The 21,145-nt window shown below is 35.6% G+C and overlaps 1 protein-coding gene across 1 annotated transcript in view; it reads left to right on the top strand.

The window, feature by feature from the left end:
- The window catches only part of LOC149571548 (uncharacterized), a 43,216-nt gene that overhangs the window by 4,821 nt on the left and 17,250 nt on the right, over positions 1-21,145 (top strand). The window contains exons 2-4 of the mRNA XM_089813065.1: positions 19,146-19,182; positions 19,373-19,609; positions 19,711-19,758. Coding sequence (XP_089669191.1) covers positions 19,146-19,182; positions 19,373-19,609; positions 19,711-19,758 — 322 coding nt within the window. The remainder of the gene's footprint in view (positions 1-19,145; positions 19,183-19,372; positions 19,610-19,710; positions 19,759-21,145) is intronic.

Raw genomic sequence — 21,145 nt, 5'->3', positions numbered from 1 at the left:
ATGTGGAGATAGTCATCAAGCTTATGAGTGTCCATAAGAATCAAAAGATTATGGAAGAAATCATGTTGTTGAAGCCGATAATTGATAATGAATATGAAACACAATGACAATATGCAAAAGAACTTGAACAAGAAGCCCCCATAATGAAAACGGTATCGGTTAAATCAGAAATAAAATAGCAAGGATATTTCAGTGGTATTAGAGCACAGTGACCTTGCTAAGTCCATGAGGGTTTCAACTGCATGTGAACTTTTCTAGTTGCATGTTAAAATTTTCAATTGCATGTGAACTTGTCCAGTTGCATTTCGAGATTTTCAATTGCACGTAAACTTTTCTAGTTGCACGTCATAGATTTTTAAGTTGTATGGCTGTTTTTTCAGTTGCATGTCAACTTTTTTCGTTGCTTGTCAGAAATTATGGTTGCTTTTTGCACCTAATCCAATTCATTTTATTAGAAAGTGATTCTATGCACTCCAGTGGGTTTGAACTGCACAGGTAAAATACAAGAAGTGATTTTGGACAAGTGGAAGGATTGGAAGCAATCCAGTGGACACAGAAATGGAAGAATTGATAAATGAAATCACTGCCACTAAAATTGCTAGTGGTATAACAGATATCAAAAGAGAAAATCTTCTAAACTTTTAGGAATATCAAAATTTGTCAAGGTTGGCTATTCCTGTGAATAAGGAGGTTATCATAGTTTTGGATTAATATTTAAGTGATTCTTGATAATATTACCTATGAAAGAGAAAAGAAGAAATGAATTTTGAATCAGAATCTCATTTAGAGTCAAAAGGCAAGTTCATGAGGATATAAGTACATCCTCAATTGAGGAATGCATGGGTCTTGATGGCAGACATGAGGTAGAGAAAGATGCATCCATTGAGTTTGTAACCTCTACTTCGATCAGCTACATGGACGTGTGGATTCCACCTATATTCGTTTGCATGAGACAGCTCTAGAATTAATTGGTAAGAAATCACTTTGTGATAATATATGGTTATATATGACCCTGCTAAGCCCGTGAGGGTTTCAACTGCATGTGAGCTTTTCTAGTTTCATGTTAAGATTTTCAATTGCATGTGAACTTGTCCGGTTGCATTTCGAGATTTTCAATTGCATGTAAACTTTTCTAGTTGCATGTCATAGATTTTTAAGTTGTATGGCTGTTTTTTCAGTTGCATGTCAGCTTTTTTCGTTGCTTGTCAGAAATTATGGTTGCTTTTTGCACCTAATCCAATTCATTTTATTAGAAAGTGATTGTATGCACTCCAGTGGGTTTGAACTGCACAGGTAAAATACAAGGAGTCATTTTGGAAAAGTGGAAGGATTGGAAGCAACCTAGTGGACACAGAAATGGAAGAACTGATAAATGAAATCGCTGCCACTAAAATTGCTAAGTGGTATAACAGATATCAAAAGAGAAAATCTTCCAACCTTTTAGGAATATCAAAATTTGTCAAAGTTGGCTATTCCTGTGAATAAGGAGGTTATCATAGTTTTGGATTAATATTTAAGTGAGTCTTGATAATATTACCTAAGAAAGAGAAAAGAAGAAATGAATTTTGAATTAGAATCTCATTTAGAGTCAAAAGGCAAGTTCATGAGGATATAAGTACAGCCTAAATTGAGGAATGCATGGGTCTTGATGGCAGACATGAGGTAGAGAAAGATGCATACATTGAGCAACCTCTACTTCAATTGATCAGCTACATGGGGGTGTGGATTCCACCTATATTCCTTTGCATGAGACAGCTCTAGAATTAATTGGTAAGAAATCACTTTGTGATAATATATGGTTATATAGTGAGACAGATTTTACTTGACTCATTCAAATGCCTGCAATGAAGGATTTCTTGTTGAAGTCATATGAAGCATTTTACTTTAGATAGCTGATTGTAGGGACTAGAAGATTCCTTAACCATAGTTTTTTACAATTCGATAATGTTTGGTTTATCTTGATGATTTCACCATGGTTTTGTTTGGAAGCAAAGAGTGCATTGGAAATGCAGGTTTGGAATGGTAAGGCAGCATATGACTTTGAGTACCAGAGGTTAGAGCTTGTTGAAGATAACCTACATCACCAGATTTTCTCCCGGACCTAGGAATTCCTGGTTCAATTCTCTCAAAAGTCTGGTCCTTGTTAGATTTTGCCAAAAGTCTTCCATAGAGACCAAAATTCGTTTGGAACTCTCTCAAGGGAACCCTGGCAGAATTCAGACAACTTTTGAGCAACTTTGGATTCCAGCTTAGGAACCTGAATAGAATTTCAGAGAATTTGGTCAAAAAAAATCTCTTTATTTACTTTTGCAAAAAGTTTTTATTGCCAAATTAGATTCAGAATTAGAATCAAGCACATGATTGAACTCAAATTAATAATCATATTTAATTTGAATTAAATGCTACTTGAAAAGAATCAGGATGTATAAAAGTGTCACAAATTTATTATGGAATGTATGTTGTGCATATAGACTAACATGTATAGAAAACTATGGATTGAACAAATTTTAAAGAGATTTTTATTGTGGTTAAATCTGGACCCAAAGCTTGCTTTCTTGGTTTCATCCAGTCTGATCCAAAGCTGCTGTCTTTGAATCATTGAGTATGACAATTAATGTGTGAAGCTTACAATATGGCACAACCATAACATTGGCCTTAAATGGGCCTATAGCATTACCTTTTGTGATTCTAATTTGCAACAGTAGAATGATGATAATTCACTTGATGGGTTTTTATGATATTTGATCGTGATGGCTGATTATTAATGTTGACATTATTGTTTTCGAACCGAAACATGGAATATGGTGGTGTATTTTGCTTTAAAAATAGCATGGTGGTGTATGAACTCATTTGCTTCACACACACACACACACTCTTGTACCGAGGAACCCAAAACAAATCCGAACCTGTACCCGAATCTGAACCAGCAACTTAGAAGATACCAAAGACACTTCAAGGAATCATGATTAAAATTTCTTTAATGCAATCAACAATCCACTATTAACACATGAGCAATGCATTGAGGGAAACCAAGTTTGGGTCGATAAACACATGATAGAAGTTGAAAATAGTGTTTGCCCACGATCAGATTTCGTAACAGAAAATAAAGAAGAGCATGAGTTGAATGATCCAACCTACAATCATGCTGGTGATAGCTTCTTGGTACATGAGTTGGATGAGAAAAGTGTTGAGGAAGAAGCTATAAACCAATTAGAATATTTGTTTCAAAAGTCACACTACTTGGAAATATTATTTGAGGTTAGAAGGTGTTGTCATGTGGAGCCTAATCAAATTCGGAGTTTAATTTCTCCGTAGTTCATTTAGTGTGGTTTCCCTCTAGAGTATTTCGCGGGGGTCTTGGGGGTAGTGCCCCTTGTAGGGTTTTGGGGCTTTGCCCCAGGTGTGCTCCTTGTTGCGATATAGGGTGGGGTCAAGGGGCAACACCTCCGTAGGGGTTTCTGGGGGCAGTGCCCCTAAAAGCTCAACTTACTTTATTATTGTAAAATCAACTGTTATTTTTCTATTGGACAACTTATTCTTGCCCTAATTTTGTAAGCGGGAAAAAGCTTGTATAAAATGCCCTAGTTGCGCTCCTTGTTGCGATACAGGGTGGGGTCGAGGGGCAACGCCCTCATAGGGGTCTGGGGGTGGTGCCTGCGAAAGCTCAACTGACTTTATTATTGTAAAAGGCATCGGCTGCTGTTTTTCTATTAGACGACTTATTCTTGCCCTAATTTTTTAAGCAGCAAAAAGCTTGTATAAAATGGCTAAGGGTTGGGGATTTTATAAAGTATGATGAGATTGTAGCTTCTTGTGGCGGTATTGAGTTGTAAGTGATTGTAGATTGTAATCAAGTTGTAATCATTGGATAATAAGAATATTGGACTCGTTGTTGGTAGACGTAGCCCAGGGATGAACCATGTTAAATCCTTGTGTCTTGTGTTCTCTTCTGTGCAATTTATTAGTTTATGATATTGGTTATATTTATATGTAATTGTTATGTTTGTCTCGTTATTCCTAACAGAAGGTATAGATCTAATTGGTACCTTTTTGGTTGGTGACAATGCTGTCCCATCATTCATGGTGGAAGATGTGAAAGAAGAGTTGTAGCTTCAAGCAATATGCAAGGTATGACAGCCCATGGAGAGATTATTGATGAACACAATGCTGATTTTCTGAGTTTGACCAGTAGTTCTTTGTCATCACATTGCAATGAGGCCATTCACGAGAGGTCTGATAAGTATTCAGATTGCTCAAAGACTGATGAAGAACATGAAATTGACATCGATGGTGATAAATTGGATTCTAAGGGCAATGATATTAATGCATCTACTAGTGTGATCATTGCTTCTCATATGGGCACCACTCCTACACATGTTGAAAAATTAGAAGCTGGCATACAAGGCTGGGAACAAAAGGCATTGGTGTGGAAAGACTTGCATGGTCATTAGGTGGTGTTCAATTATTTTGAAGAAAACATGAAAGAGAAGCCCAAAATTCTGGATTTGGACAGCTGCAGTTTCTTTCCTCATTCGTGTGAGATTGCAGCCTTGACTCATGGATTTAGCAACGAAGAGGAGTCCGCCAGCATTGACACCCAAGTTACAAGATTGAGCATGAAGCTTACAATGAAGGGGTGCTTGTGACAATTGAAAATCTGACACAAAGGTATGACAGTGATTGTGAGTCTTATAAAAGTAGTAATGCAGCCCATCTTTCTCAAGATATTGCAGCCTTTGGCCAACATGAAATCAATGATATGCAACCTACAATTGATGTTCTACGAATGTTTGAGGACCAATAATCTGGGGAAGGGAGGACTGTAATGCCCCCCTTTGTTTATAATGCCAATAATTAAATGATTAAAGATGCTAGACAACTCTTGCTCGAGCATCAAAATAAAGGGGATCTGGGAATAATTAAATAAGAGGCCAAAAAGATAAAGTCCCAGCAAATACTATTTTAATAATTCATCATGGGCCGCACCTGAAGTTTCTATTTTTCAGTCATGAGTTGTGGGGCCACTAGTTGCTTCCTTATCAAGGCAGGTTGAGTTTTTAGCAGTTGCCATTGGTTGGCTTTCAAATTTGGAAGAGAGCAAAAATCTGTTTTCTTTGGTCACTAAAGTCTTTAAGAAGAAATCACATGATGAGAAGTATTCATTCTTTATGTGTTTGATATTTTATTTTCTCTTGCAAGAAGTTGAATTTCTCTGCCTTTCAGGACGCAGCCCTTGGAAGTTCAAGCTTGAAAGTTAATTCTCCAGGGGCTTTATCCATTATCAAATAAAGTTCTCCAATTACCATTTGCGTATCTCAACTGAATTCTATGATCTTGTGGGCCTTCCTAAAGGTGAAGTAAGAAGCTCTTCCTCGCGTTCTTTCCCATTATGTTCAACTTCTTTCACAATTGAATCTTCTAAACGTTTACTTGAAATCTCTTCTTCAATTTGTATAAAGCTTTGTATAAAGAATTTTTTTGAGAGCGGGAACCTTTATAAGATTGTCGGAAGGGTTGGACAAAAACCAAGCTCTGCGTAAAGGGTGGATTCAATATAAGTTCACAATTGGGCTATCATATCCCCATTTTAAGATAGAATTTTAAATAATTAGATAATACAGTATTATTAAATAAATAATAAAAGTGTATTAAAACCAATACTAAAATATAAAATAAGGAAATAATAATTATTTAATCTATATTATTTATGAAATAATATTTAGTATGATATTTTAAATAATTAAAAAATAATTAAATTTCAATGAGTAAAGAAAGAAAAAAAATTAAATACAAGAGACAATATTGTAGAAAGTATGCTAACTTTATAAATAGAATTTAATAATAAATAAAATAAACACAAATAATTAAGTAAATAAATAATATAACATAGAATAATATAAATTAACTAAATCTAATGAAAAGTCAAGAGATATTTAACAAATAGACATGACTACTTGAAATTAAGATATAAAAGGGAGAAGAGTTTATTTTAGAGAGGAGGAAAAAGAAGAGAAGATAGGAGTTCAGAAAGGAAAAATGGAAGAGGAAAGTAATATGAAAAAAATAAGGGAGTAACTTTTTGAAAAGGTGTCTATGATATTGAAAGGATGTGTACCTTCGAAAGAGTCATAATTTATGATTAGTTGTGACTCTTAAAAAATGTTGAAATTATAAAGTATTGGGACATTTTCAAAAGATTTTAATTATGAAGTGTTGTGACTTTTTGAAAGGATTATAACCATGAAGTGTTGTGACTTTTCAAAGGATTTGTATTATGAAGGGTTGTGACTCTTGGAAAAGAAGAAACAAAAGGTCTACTTTATACTTTCCTTATAATTAGAAAATGAAGAATTTTAGAAAGAAAATATAGAGTTGATATAATCTAGAAGGACTAATTCATTGAAGGGCCAACTAATGATACAAACACATGGGCCAAGCAAAGATGAAGGTAAGGAAGATATGTTTATGGATTATATTTGTTTGATTATGTTTATAAATTTATTTATATTAAGGAATCATACTTGTGGATATATATATATATATATATATATATATATATATATATATATATATATATATATATATATATATGGGCCAACTAATGATACAAACACATGGGCCAAGCAAAGAGGTATGTTTATGGATTATATTTGTTTGATTATGTTTATAAATTTATTTATATTAAGGAATCATACTTGTGGATATATAAATAAATAAATTTATAAACATAATCAAACAAATATAATCCATAAACATACCTCTTTGCTTGGCCCATTTCATTAGTTGGCCCTTCAATTAATTAGTCTATATATATATGTGTGTGTGTGTGTATGTGTGTAATGATGTAATTTGAAATGGATAACATGCATGACTTAATGGCTAATATTTTAAGATTAAGAGAGTCCTTTTTTAGGGAAGAGAGTGATTTTAATATCTTAAGATCAAGAGAGTCCCATTAGGGAGAGAGTGATCTTAATTCAGTTATAAGGCTGAAATGTTTTGTAGATGCTAACATATGCATATGTGTCAAGGGTCCTCGATAGAGAATGTCTCTTCTAGGAAGGACCTTAAAGGGAGCACTTTATAGAAGACAGAGAAGTAACCGGGGATCTAAGGATCCTCAACAAGGTTATTGATCCCGATGTGGATATGACTTTAAGGTTGGGTTAGGATAGAGGGTAGAATAGTGAAATATATTTTATTATTGTATAAATTCTCACATTGGTTTTGTAGGTATTAATGTCTTAGTTAGTGGGGACATTACAGTGGTATTAGAGCATGATCTTGCCATCTTGTAGGGTTAAAGAGGATCTATAAAAATAATTTATATGAAAGACTATTATAGAAAGTTAGTGACTATTATAAAGGATTCAAACATATCCATGGCAGCAACCTAATAATTTGGACTAAAATAATTATATATTTCAACTCAACAAAAGAAATTATTTAATTGCTTGAGGACAAGCACTTTGAGGAAGGGCAGACTATCATATCCCCATTTTAAGATAAATTTTTAATAATAATTAGATAATACAATGTTATTAAATGAATAATAAAGGTGTATTAAAACCAATACTAAAATATAAAACAAGGAAATAATAATTATTTAATCTATATTATTAATAAAATAATATATAGTATGATATTTTAAATAATTAAAAAATAATAAAATTTCAATGAGTAAAAAAAGAAAAAAATTAAATACAAGAGACAATATTGTAGAAAGTATGTTAACTTTATAAATAGAATTTAATAATAAATAAAATTAACACAAATAATTAAGTAAATAAATAATATAAATTAACTAAATCTAATGAAAAGTCAAGAGATATTTAACAAATAGACACAACTCCTTAAAATTAAGATATAAAAGGGAGGAGAGTTTATTTTAGAGAGGAGGAAAAAGAAGAGGAGAAGATAGGAGTTCAAAAAGGAAAAATGGAAGAGGAAAGTAATATGAAGAAAATAAGAAAGTAACTTTCTGAAAAGGTGTCTATGATATTGAATGGATGTGTACCTTTGAAAGGGTCATAATTATGAATAGTTGCGACTCTTCAAAAATGTTGAAATTATAAAGTATTGAGACATTTCCAAAGGATTTTAATTATTAAGTGTTGTGACTTTTTGAAAGGATTATAACCATGTAAGTGTTGTGACTTTTCAAAGGATTTGTATTATGAAGAGTTGTGAATCTTGGAAAAGAAGAAACAAAAAGTCTATTTTATACTTGCCTTATAATTAGAAAATGAAGAGTTGTAGAAAAAAAATATAGAGTTGATATAATCTAGAAGGGCTAATTCATTGAAGGGCCAACTAATGATACAAACACATGGGCCAAGCAAAGAGGAAGGTAAGGAAGGTATGTTTATGGATTATATTTGTTTGATTGTGTTTATAAATTTATTTATATTAAGGAATCATACTTGTGGATAATTTATGCATATATATGTAATGATGTAATTTGAAATGGATAACACACATGACTTAATGGTTAATATTTTAAAATCAAGAGAGTCCCTTTTTAGGGAAGAGAGTGATCTTAATATGGTTAATTGTTTAAGATCAAGAGAGTACTTTTGGGAAGAAAGTGATCTTAATATCTTAAGATCAAGAGAGTCCCATTAGGAAGAGAGTGATCTTAATTTAGTTATAAGGCCGAAATATTTTGTAGATGTTAACATATGGATATGTATCAAGGGCTCAGGATAGAGAATGTCTCTTCTAGGAAGGACCTTAAAAGGAGCACTTCATAGAAGATGGAGAAGTAACTGGGGATCTAAGGATCCTCAAGAGGGTTATTGATCCTGATGTGGAGACATCTTTAGGGTTGGGTTAGGATAGAGGGTAGAATAATGAAAAATATTCTATTATTGTATAAATTCTAACATTGGTTTTGCAGGAATTAATGTCCTAGTTAGTGGGGACATTACAGTGGTATCAACGCATGATCTTGCCATCTTGTAGGGTTAAAGAGGATTTATAAAAATGATTTATATGAAAGACTAATGTAGAAAGTTAATGACTATTATAAAGGATTCAAACATATCCATGGTAGCAACCTAATAATTTGGACTAAAATAAATATATATTTCAACTCAACAAAAGAAATTATCTAATTGCTTGAGGACAAGCAATTTGAGGAAGGGTGGACTGTCATATCTCCATTTTAAGATAGAATTTTAATAATAATTAGATAATACAATGTTATTAAATAAATAATAAAGGTGTAATAAAACTAATACTAAGACGTTATATTTCACTAGAGTGCATCTGCTGCCAAACACATCCCTATCCATATCTAGGCTTGCCACGAGAGAATTAGCAACTAAGGGGAATAAGACTATATATATAATGTATTGAATATTTTATTATCTACCTGTGAAATGTTAGTGTAATATTTGTGTGGCCCAATTCTTTTATTGGCTTCATTACCAAGTCTTGGCATGAATTATATAATTAATCAATTCAGAAAAATATTATTGTTCAAGTCATATTTCATTTGAACCTTTGTTATGGAATAAACTATTAATTGAAGCTTTCTAAGGATCCACAGAGATATAGTTTTGTGTAGCTGGTTTCCTTGGGTGTGATATTTCATTTGCCATAATAGCACGTTGTTCTAATCTCTATATCATGTGCCTATAGATGCAAGTAACAACTGTATTGGGGATTTCATATTCTGCTTTGGATTTTGGATAAAGCTGGAGAATAATCTGCAACAGTTAAACAGATATATCTATACTGTCAACATATTTTTATGTAGTGCTTCTTAACGGTTAGGTATAAATATTTCCTTTGCTGCACTGGAGAATGGTGTATGGGATTGTATTATGTCATATTGTCACTATTTGAAGGCATGATTGACTATACTGGCAAGCCTGCAATAACTAAATGAAAGTTTAACATCATTCTAGAGCTAGGTTGTTCCCTGTGTTGCATGGATAGCTTGTATACATATCTCCTGCTTGAGAATTTCTCTGGAACCGAGCTGTGATCTTGGGCATCCTAGTAAGTGTGGGCAAATAGTGTGGGCAAATATTTAAGCCCTGATCCTCAACAGTGGGAAACTGAATTAGAATTTCAGACTCTACATCGATTCAATTGTCAGAGCTTGTACCAGACGGGAGTATAAGCATTTTATAAGATGCACTGAATATCAATTTTCTTTAAAATATATTTATTTTATCTATTTATAATCAAAGAAGTGTCATCTTATCAACAGTCATATTGATGCCATGTTACTGGTCGGAAGTGATTAGTTTTGACTCTTTGACCATTTATACCACTGTCTAACATTCGTGCTGGCATATGTTTTTGTTTAAGTTACTGATTCGGATGCAGATTCAAAAACGGATGTGTGAAGCAGATTTGGGAAGTGTGATTTTTTTTTGGGAGGGATGTGGATGCGTATGGATGTGTCTGTTTATATATATATATATATATATATATATATATAATGTTGCTAAACATTATATATATAATTGTCTATCTGCTGAAATTTATTGAGTGGTAACTGCTGTTACAAATTGTCTATCAGCTGGCCATACCAATCTGAGCATGCTAAACATTATATATATAATTGTCTATCTGCTGAAATTTATTGAGTGGTAACTGCTGTTACAAATTGTCTATCAGCTGGCCATACCAATCTGAGCAATGATGGGAGTTTTGTGAGAGCCATCCAAGGTTGGAGTAGGACTTCGCACATTCAAAGGCTTCCTTTGCTATGTACATACCTGCTGGAGGGTCATACTGCCACAGAAGGAGCTGTCTATGTTAGGGACTGCTATAGAAGTTCCATATAAGTCTGAAATACTCCATTAAGGGTGCCGTACAAGCTGATTGAGGCCTGTAGCTGAGTTCTGGGCAGTGATTTGGTCTGTAGCTAAGTTCTAGACAGCAATAATTTTCTACAGAAGTTAGCACTCAATAAATGTATCCTGCCACCATCCATAGGGCTTCCAAATGCATCCCACATCTGTCCGCCTCCGCCTCCAAGCTCTAGGAGGCTGCATCAGTAACTAAGGTTTTTGTTGTGCTATAGCTATGGGATACTCAACTGATATCTCATTCCCCTGTTCATTACCATTCTGTTTTTGAGGTTTTTTACTATTTGAGAGAGTTTAAAGTCATATATCTTCAGTCTAGGGATTAACATTGTATATGCGGAATGTGGCCTCAGACTTCACACACACACACTTCAACATGGTCTTTATACGCGGATTCATCTTGGAATGAACATGAGATTGTTCTCCCAAAAAGAGTCTTGCAAGACGACCTGTTGCCTTCTATCTAGGTGGATTTTGCCTGCTTATGCTCTCAGATTTGAGGTACAGGCAATCAGACCATTCTAGAACGAAGGGTTTTAGATGCAACTATATGATTATGCAAATTAATCTATATGTTCTGCAAGTATTAATCTAAGAAGTAACAAAAGAAATTAAGCTACATGTATGCATTGTTTAATCTAAATGATATTAGGATTTTAAGCAAAAGCACACATAAAGCTATGAAAGTGGGTATGCAATCCAACAGCAATTCAATAGCATGGAAATTCAACCTCTGTAATGAAGAATTATGAGCCTCTTAAATAGAATCCTTGGACTCCATCAACGGTCAGGATCAACCTTGATGAATGGTTAAGATTAGATAGAAGATTTAGTTAAGATGGAAACTTCCTTGTGCAGGCGAAGTGAACTGTTTCAAATCTGAGTGTAATGAGTAGTTAACTGAACTTGTCATAAGTGTGAGAGCAAGTTAACTATATTGATTCCAATTTTGAGAAGTAGTTCACTCAGAGTTTTCATTTAGAACTGAAGAGAGGATTTTGAAGATATTATTTAATTTAATAAGTGAGATATGATCTCACAAATACCTTTTTTATTTAATTAAATAATTACATTCAATTAATTGAAGTAGGCATAGCTATTAAATAAAATAAATTTAATTCCTTAGTACATTAGCCTTAGGAAATAATTTAATTTAATTAAAGTATAAATACTTAACAATTAAATTAAATCTTAATCGATAGGTTTAATGTGACTAATACGAGTCAATACTTTAGGAATTAAATGAAGAGTCTAATTAATGCAAATTGAGGTTTTCTGCATTTGATAATTAAGTCAATTAGTGACAATCAGAACTAGAATTGCCTAGTGACATAGGACTTAGGATTGATTGAAATAGACCAGAATTGGTGATTATGGCAATGAGCCAATTTTGGGGTATTACATTTTGCCCCTCTTTGAATGAATGTGCAAGCAACACATTTGATTCAAAGAAAATTAGAAAGTGTGATGCACAGATCAGGAAATAAGATTGGTTCCGAAGTTGATGTTACGGAGACCAATTGATAAGTTTTTAAGGACCATCTCCAGAACGGAGCTTAATCCCAAGGAATCCAAGCAGAGCACCTAGATACCTAAATTGATAAGCATTCTAAAGGGTTTTTTCAGAGCAAAGTTTAACCTTTAAGGATCTAGATAGAACACTTAGATAACCGAAATTGATAAGCATTTAAAAGACTATCTCCAAAACGAAGCTTAATCTTTAAGGATCCAGATAGAACATCTAGATACCTGAAATTAATAGCATTTAAAAGACTATCTCCAGAATGGAGCTTAATCTTTAAGGATCCATATAGGACATCCAGATACCTAAGAGTTGATAAAAGACAACAAGATCGAATTATAATTCATAGAATCATCCCCAGAATGAGGCTTGATTTTCAGTAGTTGAGGTTTAGATTGCCTCGATACCTGTCCATTGAATTCTTTATAAGATGCGATAGATGGCAAAGATACTAGAAAGAGGGTAACAAGTGCCCCTAGCAATAAGGATTCAGATTGATTTAAAACTCTAGTTCAATGATATAATCATCTTGCCCCCTCGGGAGCGAAATCGAAAGATGACACACTAGAAATATGATGTAAAGCAATAGATAGAAAAACGTAGAAGAAATCCGAGATCAGCAGAATGCAGAAGGGGTCAGAATGATTAGTAGAAGATGCAGAGTTGATTTGCAGTGATTTCGAGGTCCAGAAGACCAAGTTTGACCAAAAGTTGACTAGATTTGACCACAGTTGACTTTTTTCAAAATAAATTTTAAAAATATAAATCTTTTTGAGTTGGAAAGATTCCAAGAATTAGAAAGTATCAAAAAAATTGGATTCCACAAGTGTTTGATTGCGTCGATCCCAAAATTTTAAAACATGTTTTTTTGCTGCTTAGGTGTGTCAAATTTCGAATTTGATCTCGAAAATGGATTTAGAATGGTCAAATTAGCCAGGGGTGATTTTCGCGCAAATTGGAGCACTTTGAAAAATTAGATCAAACCCTATATAAGGGCCTAAGGGGTCATTTTCAAATCATTTGAACCTTTTGTCTTTAGTGAATAGGAGCTCTGAGAGGAAGATGGCAGTCAATGTGAGATATCACTGTTTCGAGTGCTCCCGACGACACAGCCGGCCAACAGACTACAGACCACTGGTGAGTGATCGATAACCTTCCTCTGTACTCTTGTTCTCACACTGTTCGAGGTCATTTATTGCATGTTTTAGGGAGTCTGCAATCGGTCTTCACGTGAGACTGTCCTTTCTCGTGCGAAGATTCACCAACTCGGTGTTTCTTCGTGCGTGTCAATGGGAATTCTTGCGCGAGAGATACCCACTTCTTGCACGAGAGGCGCGGGAATTTGGGCGGATTTCGCTTAGATTTTGTTCGCCTTTTGCACAAGGATTTGATTCTTCGTGCGAGGACTTGATTTCTCGCATGGGATAGTATCTCTTTTGTGCGAGGACTTGTTTTCTCGCGCAAATATGCACAATCTCGCGTGAAAAAATGAGTTCTTGCGCGAGAAAATGAAATGTCTTGCGAAATCCATGACAGCAAGTTGATTAAAAATTACATTTTTGATGTTTTAGCTTCGATTTTTTGCTTATTTTGTCCTCGTTTTGACTTTCCGAGCGTGTGTGTAGGAGGTATTCGGTGATGTCTCATTCAGATCACATTATCTGCCATATGGGGCTTTGTTGCAAAGTCTAGATGCGGCTGACATGGCCCATATTGACAGACTGGGGCTCACGTCTCTATGTTGGATCCCAGTATTGCTGGTGAATCACGGCTTGTTGACTGCCTTGGTGGAGCGTTTCCATTCGAAAACGAACACCTTTCACTTGCCACAGGGAGAGATGACGATCACTCCTAAGTATATATACAGGGTTCTACTGATCCCCTGCCATGGGCCGAGAGTAGCCTATGACATAGTGCCCTTAGTAGGTATAGAGGCCTTGTGCGCCATTTTCCAGAGGCAACTAGCGATTGGATGAGCCATCACCTGGGATGAGCTCGTCCATACATATAGGCAGACACATAGGTTAGCCTCGGTTTTGGCCATATTGATCAGTTGTTTCTTGGTATCAGACAGAGCGCAGCACGGATTAGAGTGTGGATGGGGAGTCATGTTGCAGTAGATGCTCGATGCGCCAGAGAGATTTGGGTGGGGCCAGTGTATGCTAGCTCATATGTTCTATGAGATGCACGAGATTGTATATCACGAGCAGAAGAGCATGGCCACTGGGGTTTATGTTCTCCAAATCTGGGCATGGGAGCACCTGCCAGTTATTCGGCCCATTTTTTAGGATGCTCGGGAGCTCACAAAGCGTTATATTTGCAGATACAGGGGGCAAATTACCTTGCCTGGGTAAGACAGAGCACTAGAGGGCCCGTCTTGATGACTTGGTCTTCGTCGTATGGCAACCTTGGCGAGAGACAAAGGATTGGGATGATGCTCTTAGGGAGCTAGGATGGATGTTTTTCTCGCGGTCGCTAGTGGGGAGGACCACACAGATTATTGAGCAGTTTGCCATCACACGAGTGTGGAGGCAGTAGGATATCTCCTAGGAGTTTTGTGCCTACGTGCGAGTCACGAAGGACTTGACATGAGGATGGCCGACAAGGCTAGATGCGGGGCGATCTATGATCGATGTGTGCAACCTAGTTGCGGCACAATGGGATTACTTGCCGAAGGTATCAGATGTAGGGGTGGCAGCATCGTATCAGGCATATTTCATTAGTTACCCTGTCCCACGGTTCATAGATCCCCTGGGGAGAGCGGCACCGGCCCCATAGCAGGCACCAGCACAACAACAGCAAGTTCCCCAGCAGCAGGCACCACAGGGCCCACTACTAGAGGTGCGATAGAGAGTCAAGTAGGTGCAGATCCCCGCACGATAGATGGGGTTAGACCTAGGTGCAGGAGGTAGTGGCGGAGAGCAGAGGCGGTGACAAAGACCGAGGGTGGAGGAATAGGCACCCATAGAGCAGGCACCCGAGATGCTCGATGAGATGTAGGAGCAGCCTACCATAGGATCCTAGGATGCGTTTCAGCGACAGAGGGAGCGGATTCAGCAGGCATCTCGGTAGATCAGAGAGCTGCAGATATAGGTAGCAGTGAGAGACGCACGGATCGCAGAGTGGGATTCAGGAGATTCAATGATTATGGGATCGAGTGTAGCCTACCGAGAAGAGGGCAGAGGTGCTGCAAGATGAGGTCCGATTGCAGATGGCCCGAGTGGCTTATTACTTTGCAGCATACTCTACAATTGTGCTCGATGAGGCTCAGCAGGTTCCTTAGTTCTCAGAGTATGCCCGAGATTCCGGGGGTGCACGTCCTCCTGAATTTGCTTACTGTCGCCAGTGTCACTCTTTTTGAGATTCTCCTCATAGAATCTCTTTTGTGACAGTCACCATTCGTTCTAACTATGTCTGCCTACTGTTGCCAATGTCACTCTTTTCGAGATTCTCCTCATAGAATCTCTTTTGCGACAGTCACCAGTCGTTCTGACTGTCTGCCTACTGTCGCCAGTGTCACTCTTTTCGAGATTCTCCTCATAGAATCTCTTTTGCGATAGTCACCAGTCATTCTGGTTGTCTCTGCCTACTGTAGCTAGTGTCACTCCTTTCGAGATTCTTCTCATACAATCTCTTTTGCAACAGTCACCAGCTGTTTCAACTGCGTCTGCCTATTGTTGCTTGGGTCATATTTCGAGTTTCCTTTATGGAAGATCTCTCTTGCGTCAGTCACCAGTTGTTTCGGCTGTGTCTGTCTACTGTCGCTCAGTCCTCCTAGGTTCTTCACCTTGAAGATTCCTCCTTGACCTTAGTCACCAGTCATTCTGACTGTGTCTGTCTATTGTTGTCACCCTACTGAAGAGACTTCTTTCAAACATGTTTTGGACATTGACACTTGACATCAATCCCAGGACAAACTTTGAATTCAAAATGACATACTTGTCAGGATATGCTGAGCATTTTCTTTGCTGGTTTTGTTTTCACTTTATCATGTCTTCTTGAGCAACTCGATGATGTCATTTCTGACTAGAGAAGTAATGATTGGGGGCATGATCTTTTCTTTGCTTTCTGTCTGCGGTTTAGTTCCAATTGGTTGACCTATTCCTATAAAAGGGGTATCCACTATAAGAGCCTCCATCTCGTATTGGATGGCTGGGTGTACCTCGACTCCTTTTATATGAATACGTCAATAATGTTCACCCCCATGGTTCAGATGGTTCGTGGGTTCGAGCCCCATGGTGGGCCCCAGAAATGTATATGCGGAATGTGGCCTCAGACTTCACACACACAATTCAACACGGTCTTTATATGCGGATTCATCTTGGAACGAACATGAGATTGGTCACCCAAGAAGAGTCCTGCAAGGCGACTTGTTGCCTTCTATCTAGGTGGATTTTGCTTGCTTATGTTCTCAAATTTGAGGTACAGGCAATTAGACCATTCTAGAACGAAGGGTTTTAGATGCAACTATATGATTATGCAAATTAATCTATATGTTCTACAAGTATTAATCTAAGAAGTAAGAAAAGAAATTAAGCTACATTTATGCATTGTTTAATCTAAATGATATTAGGATTTTAAGCAAAAGCACATATAAAGCTATGAAAGTGGTTATGCAATCCGACAGCAATTCAATAGCATGAAAATTCAACCTCTGTAATGAGGAATTATGAGCCTCTTAAATAGAATCCCTGGAATCCATCAACGGTCAGGATCAACCTTGATGAACGGTTAAGATTAGATAGAAGATTCAGTTAAGATGGAAACTTCCTTGTGTAGGTGAAGTGAACTGTTTCAAATCTGAGTGTGATGAGTAGTTAACTGAACTTGTCATAAGTGTGAGAGCAAGTTAACTAGATTGATTCCAATTTTGAGAAGTAGTTCACTCAGAGTTTCCATTTAGAACTGAAGAGAGGATTTTGAAGATATTATTTAATTTAATAGGTGAGATATGATCTCACAAATACCTTTTCTATTTAATTAAATAATTACATTCAATTAATTAAAGTAGGCATAGCTATTAAATAAAATAAATTTAATTCCTTAGTACATTAGCCTTAGGAAATAATTTAATTTAATTAAAGTATAAATACTTAATAATTAAATTAAATCTTAATCGATAGGTTTAATGTGACTAATACGAATCAATACTTTAGGAATTAAATGAAGAGTCTAATTAATGCAAATTGAGGTTTTCTGCGTTTGACAATTAAGTCAATTAGCGACAATCAGAACTAAAATTGCCTAGTGACATAGAACTTAGGATTGATTGAAATAGATTAGAATTGGTGATTATGGCAATGAGCCAATTTTGGGGTATTACAAACATTATCTTATAGTCAGCCATGTTTGCAAATTTTTGGCCATATCCTCAGAAATTGAATTCCTGTAATTTGCCCAGCAACATAAGTAGAATAGGATGGAATTGTAGAATTCTGGGCATTTGAGAGGAAAATTAGGAAAATAGTGTTTACTGTGTTCTGTACAAATGCTTGACTTCAACTTTATTGTGGAGGATAGATTTCTGGACATTAAATGTCATATAATTTTGTTTCTTTCTTCTATGTCTGGTAAATTTGAAGCTGGATTCTGGATATACAAAAATAACGGAATCTTCAATAATATTTGTCTGTGTATTACTTGCCGTATATTTACTGCAAAATCACTTTGGTTCTGTAGTATTTGCCACTGAGCTCACTTAGTCTTGTTTGTCTGGGTTGTTACAGTGTGTGATGGTCATATTCTGTGTGTAGTCAATTTTTTCTCTTGGTGCAAATACGCAAAGAAAAACAAAGTGATTGGCATGCTTGGCCTTTCATGGTGTTCAATTTTGAATGAACTAGTTCTTGTGGTTTCATTTTCCTACTGAAAGTAAGCTGTTGTAACTTGATTAGTTTTCATGCATACTCAATAGTCAAACTCTCTGTCTACATGCTATTCAATTTGTGATTCCTTAAAACATTTTTTTAATACTGTATAGCCCAGTAGCGGCCCAAACACTTTGTGCGTTCTGAGTTAATTTCAAATGAATTGTTTGGTTTTCACATTTATTTTAACTTCTTCAATGTTCTGGTGTTAAATTTTTAACCACATTCTTGTGCTGCTATATCTGTGATCCTTCTTGACTTTCAAAATTTAATCATAAATGGTTATCTAGTGTCACATTTGGCCACTACTTTAAAATGGGTTATTCATTTGGCCATTGTTTGCCAGTCTGAACTTTTTATGTATCTCATGGTCTATACAACATTTGTGTTTTAGTTGTGAATGTCCCATTGTTCTTTCACAAACTGCCACAGAAAATATTATGGATTCTATTGTACATAGTAATGTGTTATATGTATGCTGAAGAATTTACATCTCAAGTTATCTGTAAGCCCTGGAAAGCAAGCAGAGGTACGGATTACTTGTGTAGAATTGCTTGAAATGCCCGCCTTGTCTCTAGACCTTTCAAAGACAGATGATTTTGCGCACCAGACCATTTTTATTGAAATATCTGAATTTATTCTTCAACAGACTTGCCCAGAAAATATTATGGAACACAGAACATTTGTATTTGTTGGTCTGGAATTGATTGAAATGCACCTCTTATTCTCCTGCTTTTTAGGACATATGATTTTGACTTGTCTTAATACTGGTCAGTTGAGATAACCGACAATTAAGCTATGTTATTAAAATTCTTCCTTTATCTCCTTATTAAAAATATTTTAGTTAATATATAGGTACTAAATAGTTCTTGTGTTTGAGAGACAAGCTTTTGACCATATGCAGGTACTGGACGCTTGGTTTTGCAGGTATGACTATTCTGGTTATGGACAATCCAGTGGAAAGGTGTGGCATTTGTAATAAGAACGTGGATGTTTTGCCTGTACAATCTCATTTTGAGTGTGGTTGATGGTGAATATATAAGCATCTATGTCTATAAAAACAAATCTTTAAGTTTCTTCGACTGAGAATGATCCACTTTCTCCAAGTACATTAATATAACTATAAGCTTGATTCTTTTTTGCCCCTTGAACAGCCCAGTGAATGTAATACTTATGCAGACATTGAAGCTGCATATAGATGTCTGGAAGAGAAATATGGAATAAGGGAGGAGGATGTTATCCTGTACGGTCAGTCAGTAGGAAGTGGTCCAACTGTGGATTTGGCATCACGGCTTTCTCAACTCAGAGCTGTAGTTTTGCACAGTCCAATAATGTCAGGTTTACGTGTGATGTATCCTGTCAAGCGTACCTATTGGTTTGATATTTACAAGGTACTACATAAAATATGATTTTAATTTCCAGGAATATACAGTAAAAGACACCTTCTGGAATTGGAAGTAATACTCTATTCCTCTGCTATTTTTTTGTGCAGAATATTGATAAAATTGGTCAGGTGAACTGCCCTGTACTTATCATGCATGTAAGTATCTTTTGTTTTTCTTAAGAAGATGCTTTAATCCTACATATGTTGAGCACAAGTTTACTTGACAATTATATGTATAGACATGATAACTAGCATATATATTCTAGTTATAGCACATACACATGCATATATATAGTATGTTAAGTATACTATTGTACTGTTAGACAGTAGATTAATAGAATGCATTTCTGCTCCTGTCCACAGAGTTTTAATACTACATATTTTCAAGTTGATTAATATTTTATCTGTGTTCACTGTTGCATCATATATGCTTCTGGATTACACACACATATATTATAGTATATACATATTGTAATGGGGAGACACACAAATTGTAGTACACACGCATATATATATAGTATGTTAAGTATGCAATTGTAGTGTTAGACACCACATTAATATAATGTAGTGTTAGACACTACATTAATATAATGCATTTCTACTCCTGTCTACAACAATTTTATCCTTTATATTTTTCAAGTTAGTTAAGAGTTTTTATCAGTATTTACTGTTTGATCTCAAATGCTTCTGGATTTGATGGAAAAATGTTTATGCAATCAAATCCAGGAGTATACTTGATGTTATATTATGGACTATGGAAATTTGATGTCTTTAATCGTATTTTTTGTTTTTTCAAATTTCAAATTTGAAGTTTACTTGGAAAAGGTACTTAACATTAAGAGAAAGTCAAAATGTCTTCGTAGAGGCATATGTTATTTGTCTAATTCCAATATCTATTTGATCTTGTGTTGTCCACACTTGGTTAGCTCATCTGCATTTTTATATGATTTTCTCTATATATGTTTCAGCATCCAGAGCTTGGCAATGATGAGATGGCCATAAAGGTTATATTTAAGAACTAGTCAACGTAGCACTCATTACCCTTTTGTACCTGTCATGACTCGCAAAATATGCCTCCACATTCTAATTTGAGGAAGCAATTAGTCTGATTGTTTGAGCTTTTTCATAATGGCTTAACATAAATCATTTGTTTATGTGCTACCATATACCCCCAGAAATTTTTCCACCTTTTAAATGTGAGCAGGCTTAATAACGATTGCCCATTCCCCTGCTATACCTTGTTTCACAATTACTCTTTCTGAGAGGAAATAGCATTTTCAATTGAGTTCTTTGGAGATGACTTTTAGTTTGGTCTTGCTGTCTTTACCATATTTAATTTGACCTTATGCCAGGAAACAATATGCTACCCAAGTTAAAAGGGTAAAAGAGGTTCCTTCACGATCCGTTTTCTTTTCCACATGAGGATGATAGGCAGGTGGGAGTATTCTAGCAATTTTTCTCAAAGATTTAATTGAAGAATTACCACAAATGTCCCTTTTCTGTTTTCGTGATACCATCACTAATTAGAATTGCTCTTTGAAGA

This window comes from Cupressus sempervirens, chromosome 2, assembly GCF_028749045.1.
Source record: "Cupressus sempervirens isolate cs-2001-9-10 chromosome 2, ASM2874904v1, whole genome shotgun sequence".
Taxonomy (NCBI): Eukaryota; Viridiplantae; Streptophyta; class Pinopsida; order Cupressales; family Cupressaceae; genus Cupressus; species Cupressus sempervirens.
This window is presented reverse-complemented; position numbering and strand designations above follow the sequence as displayed.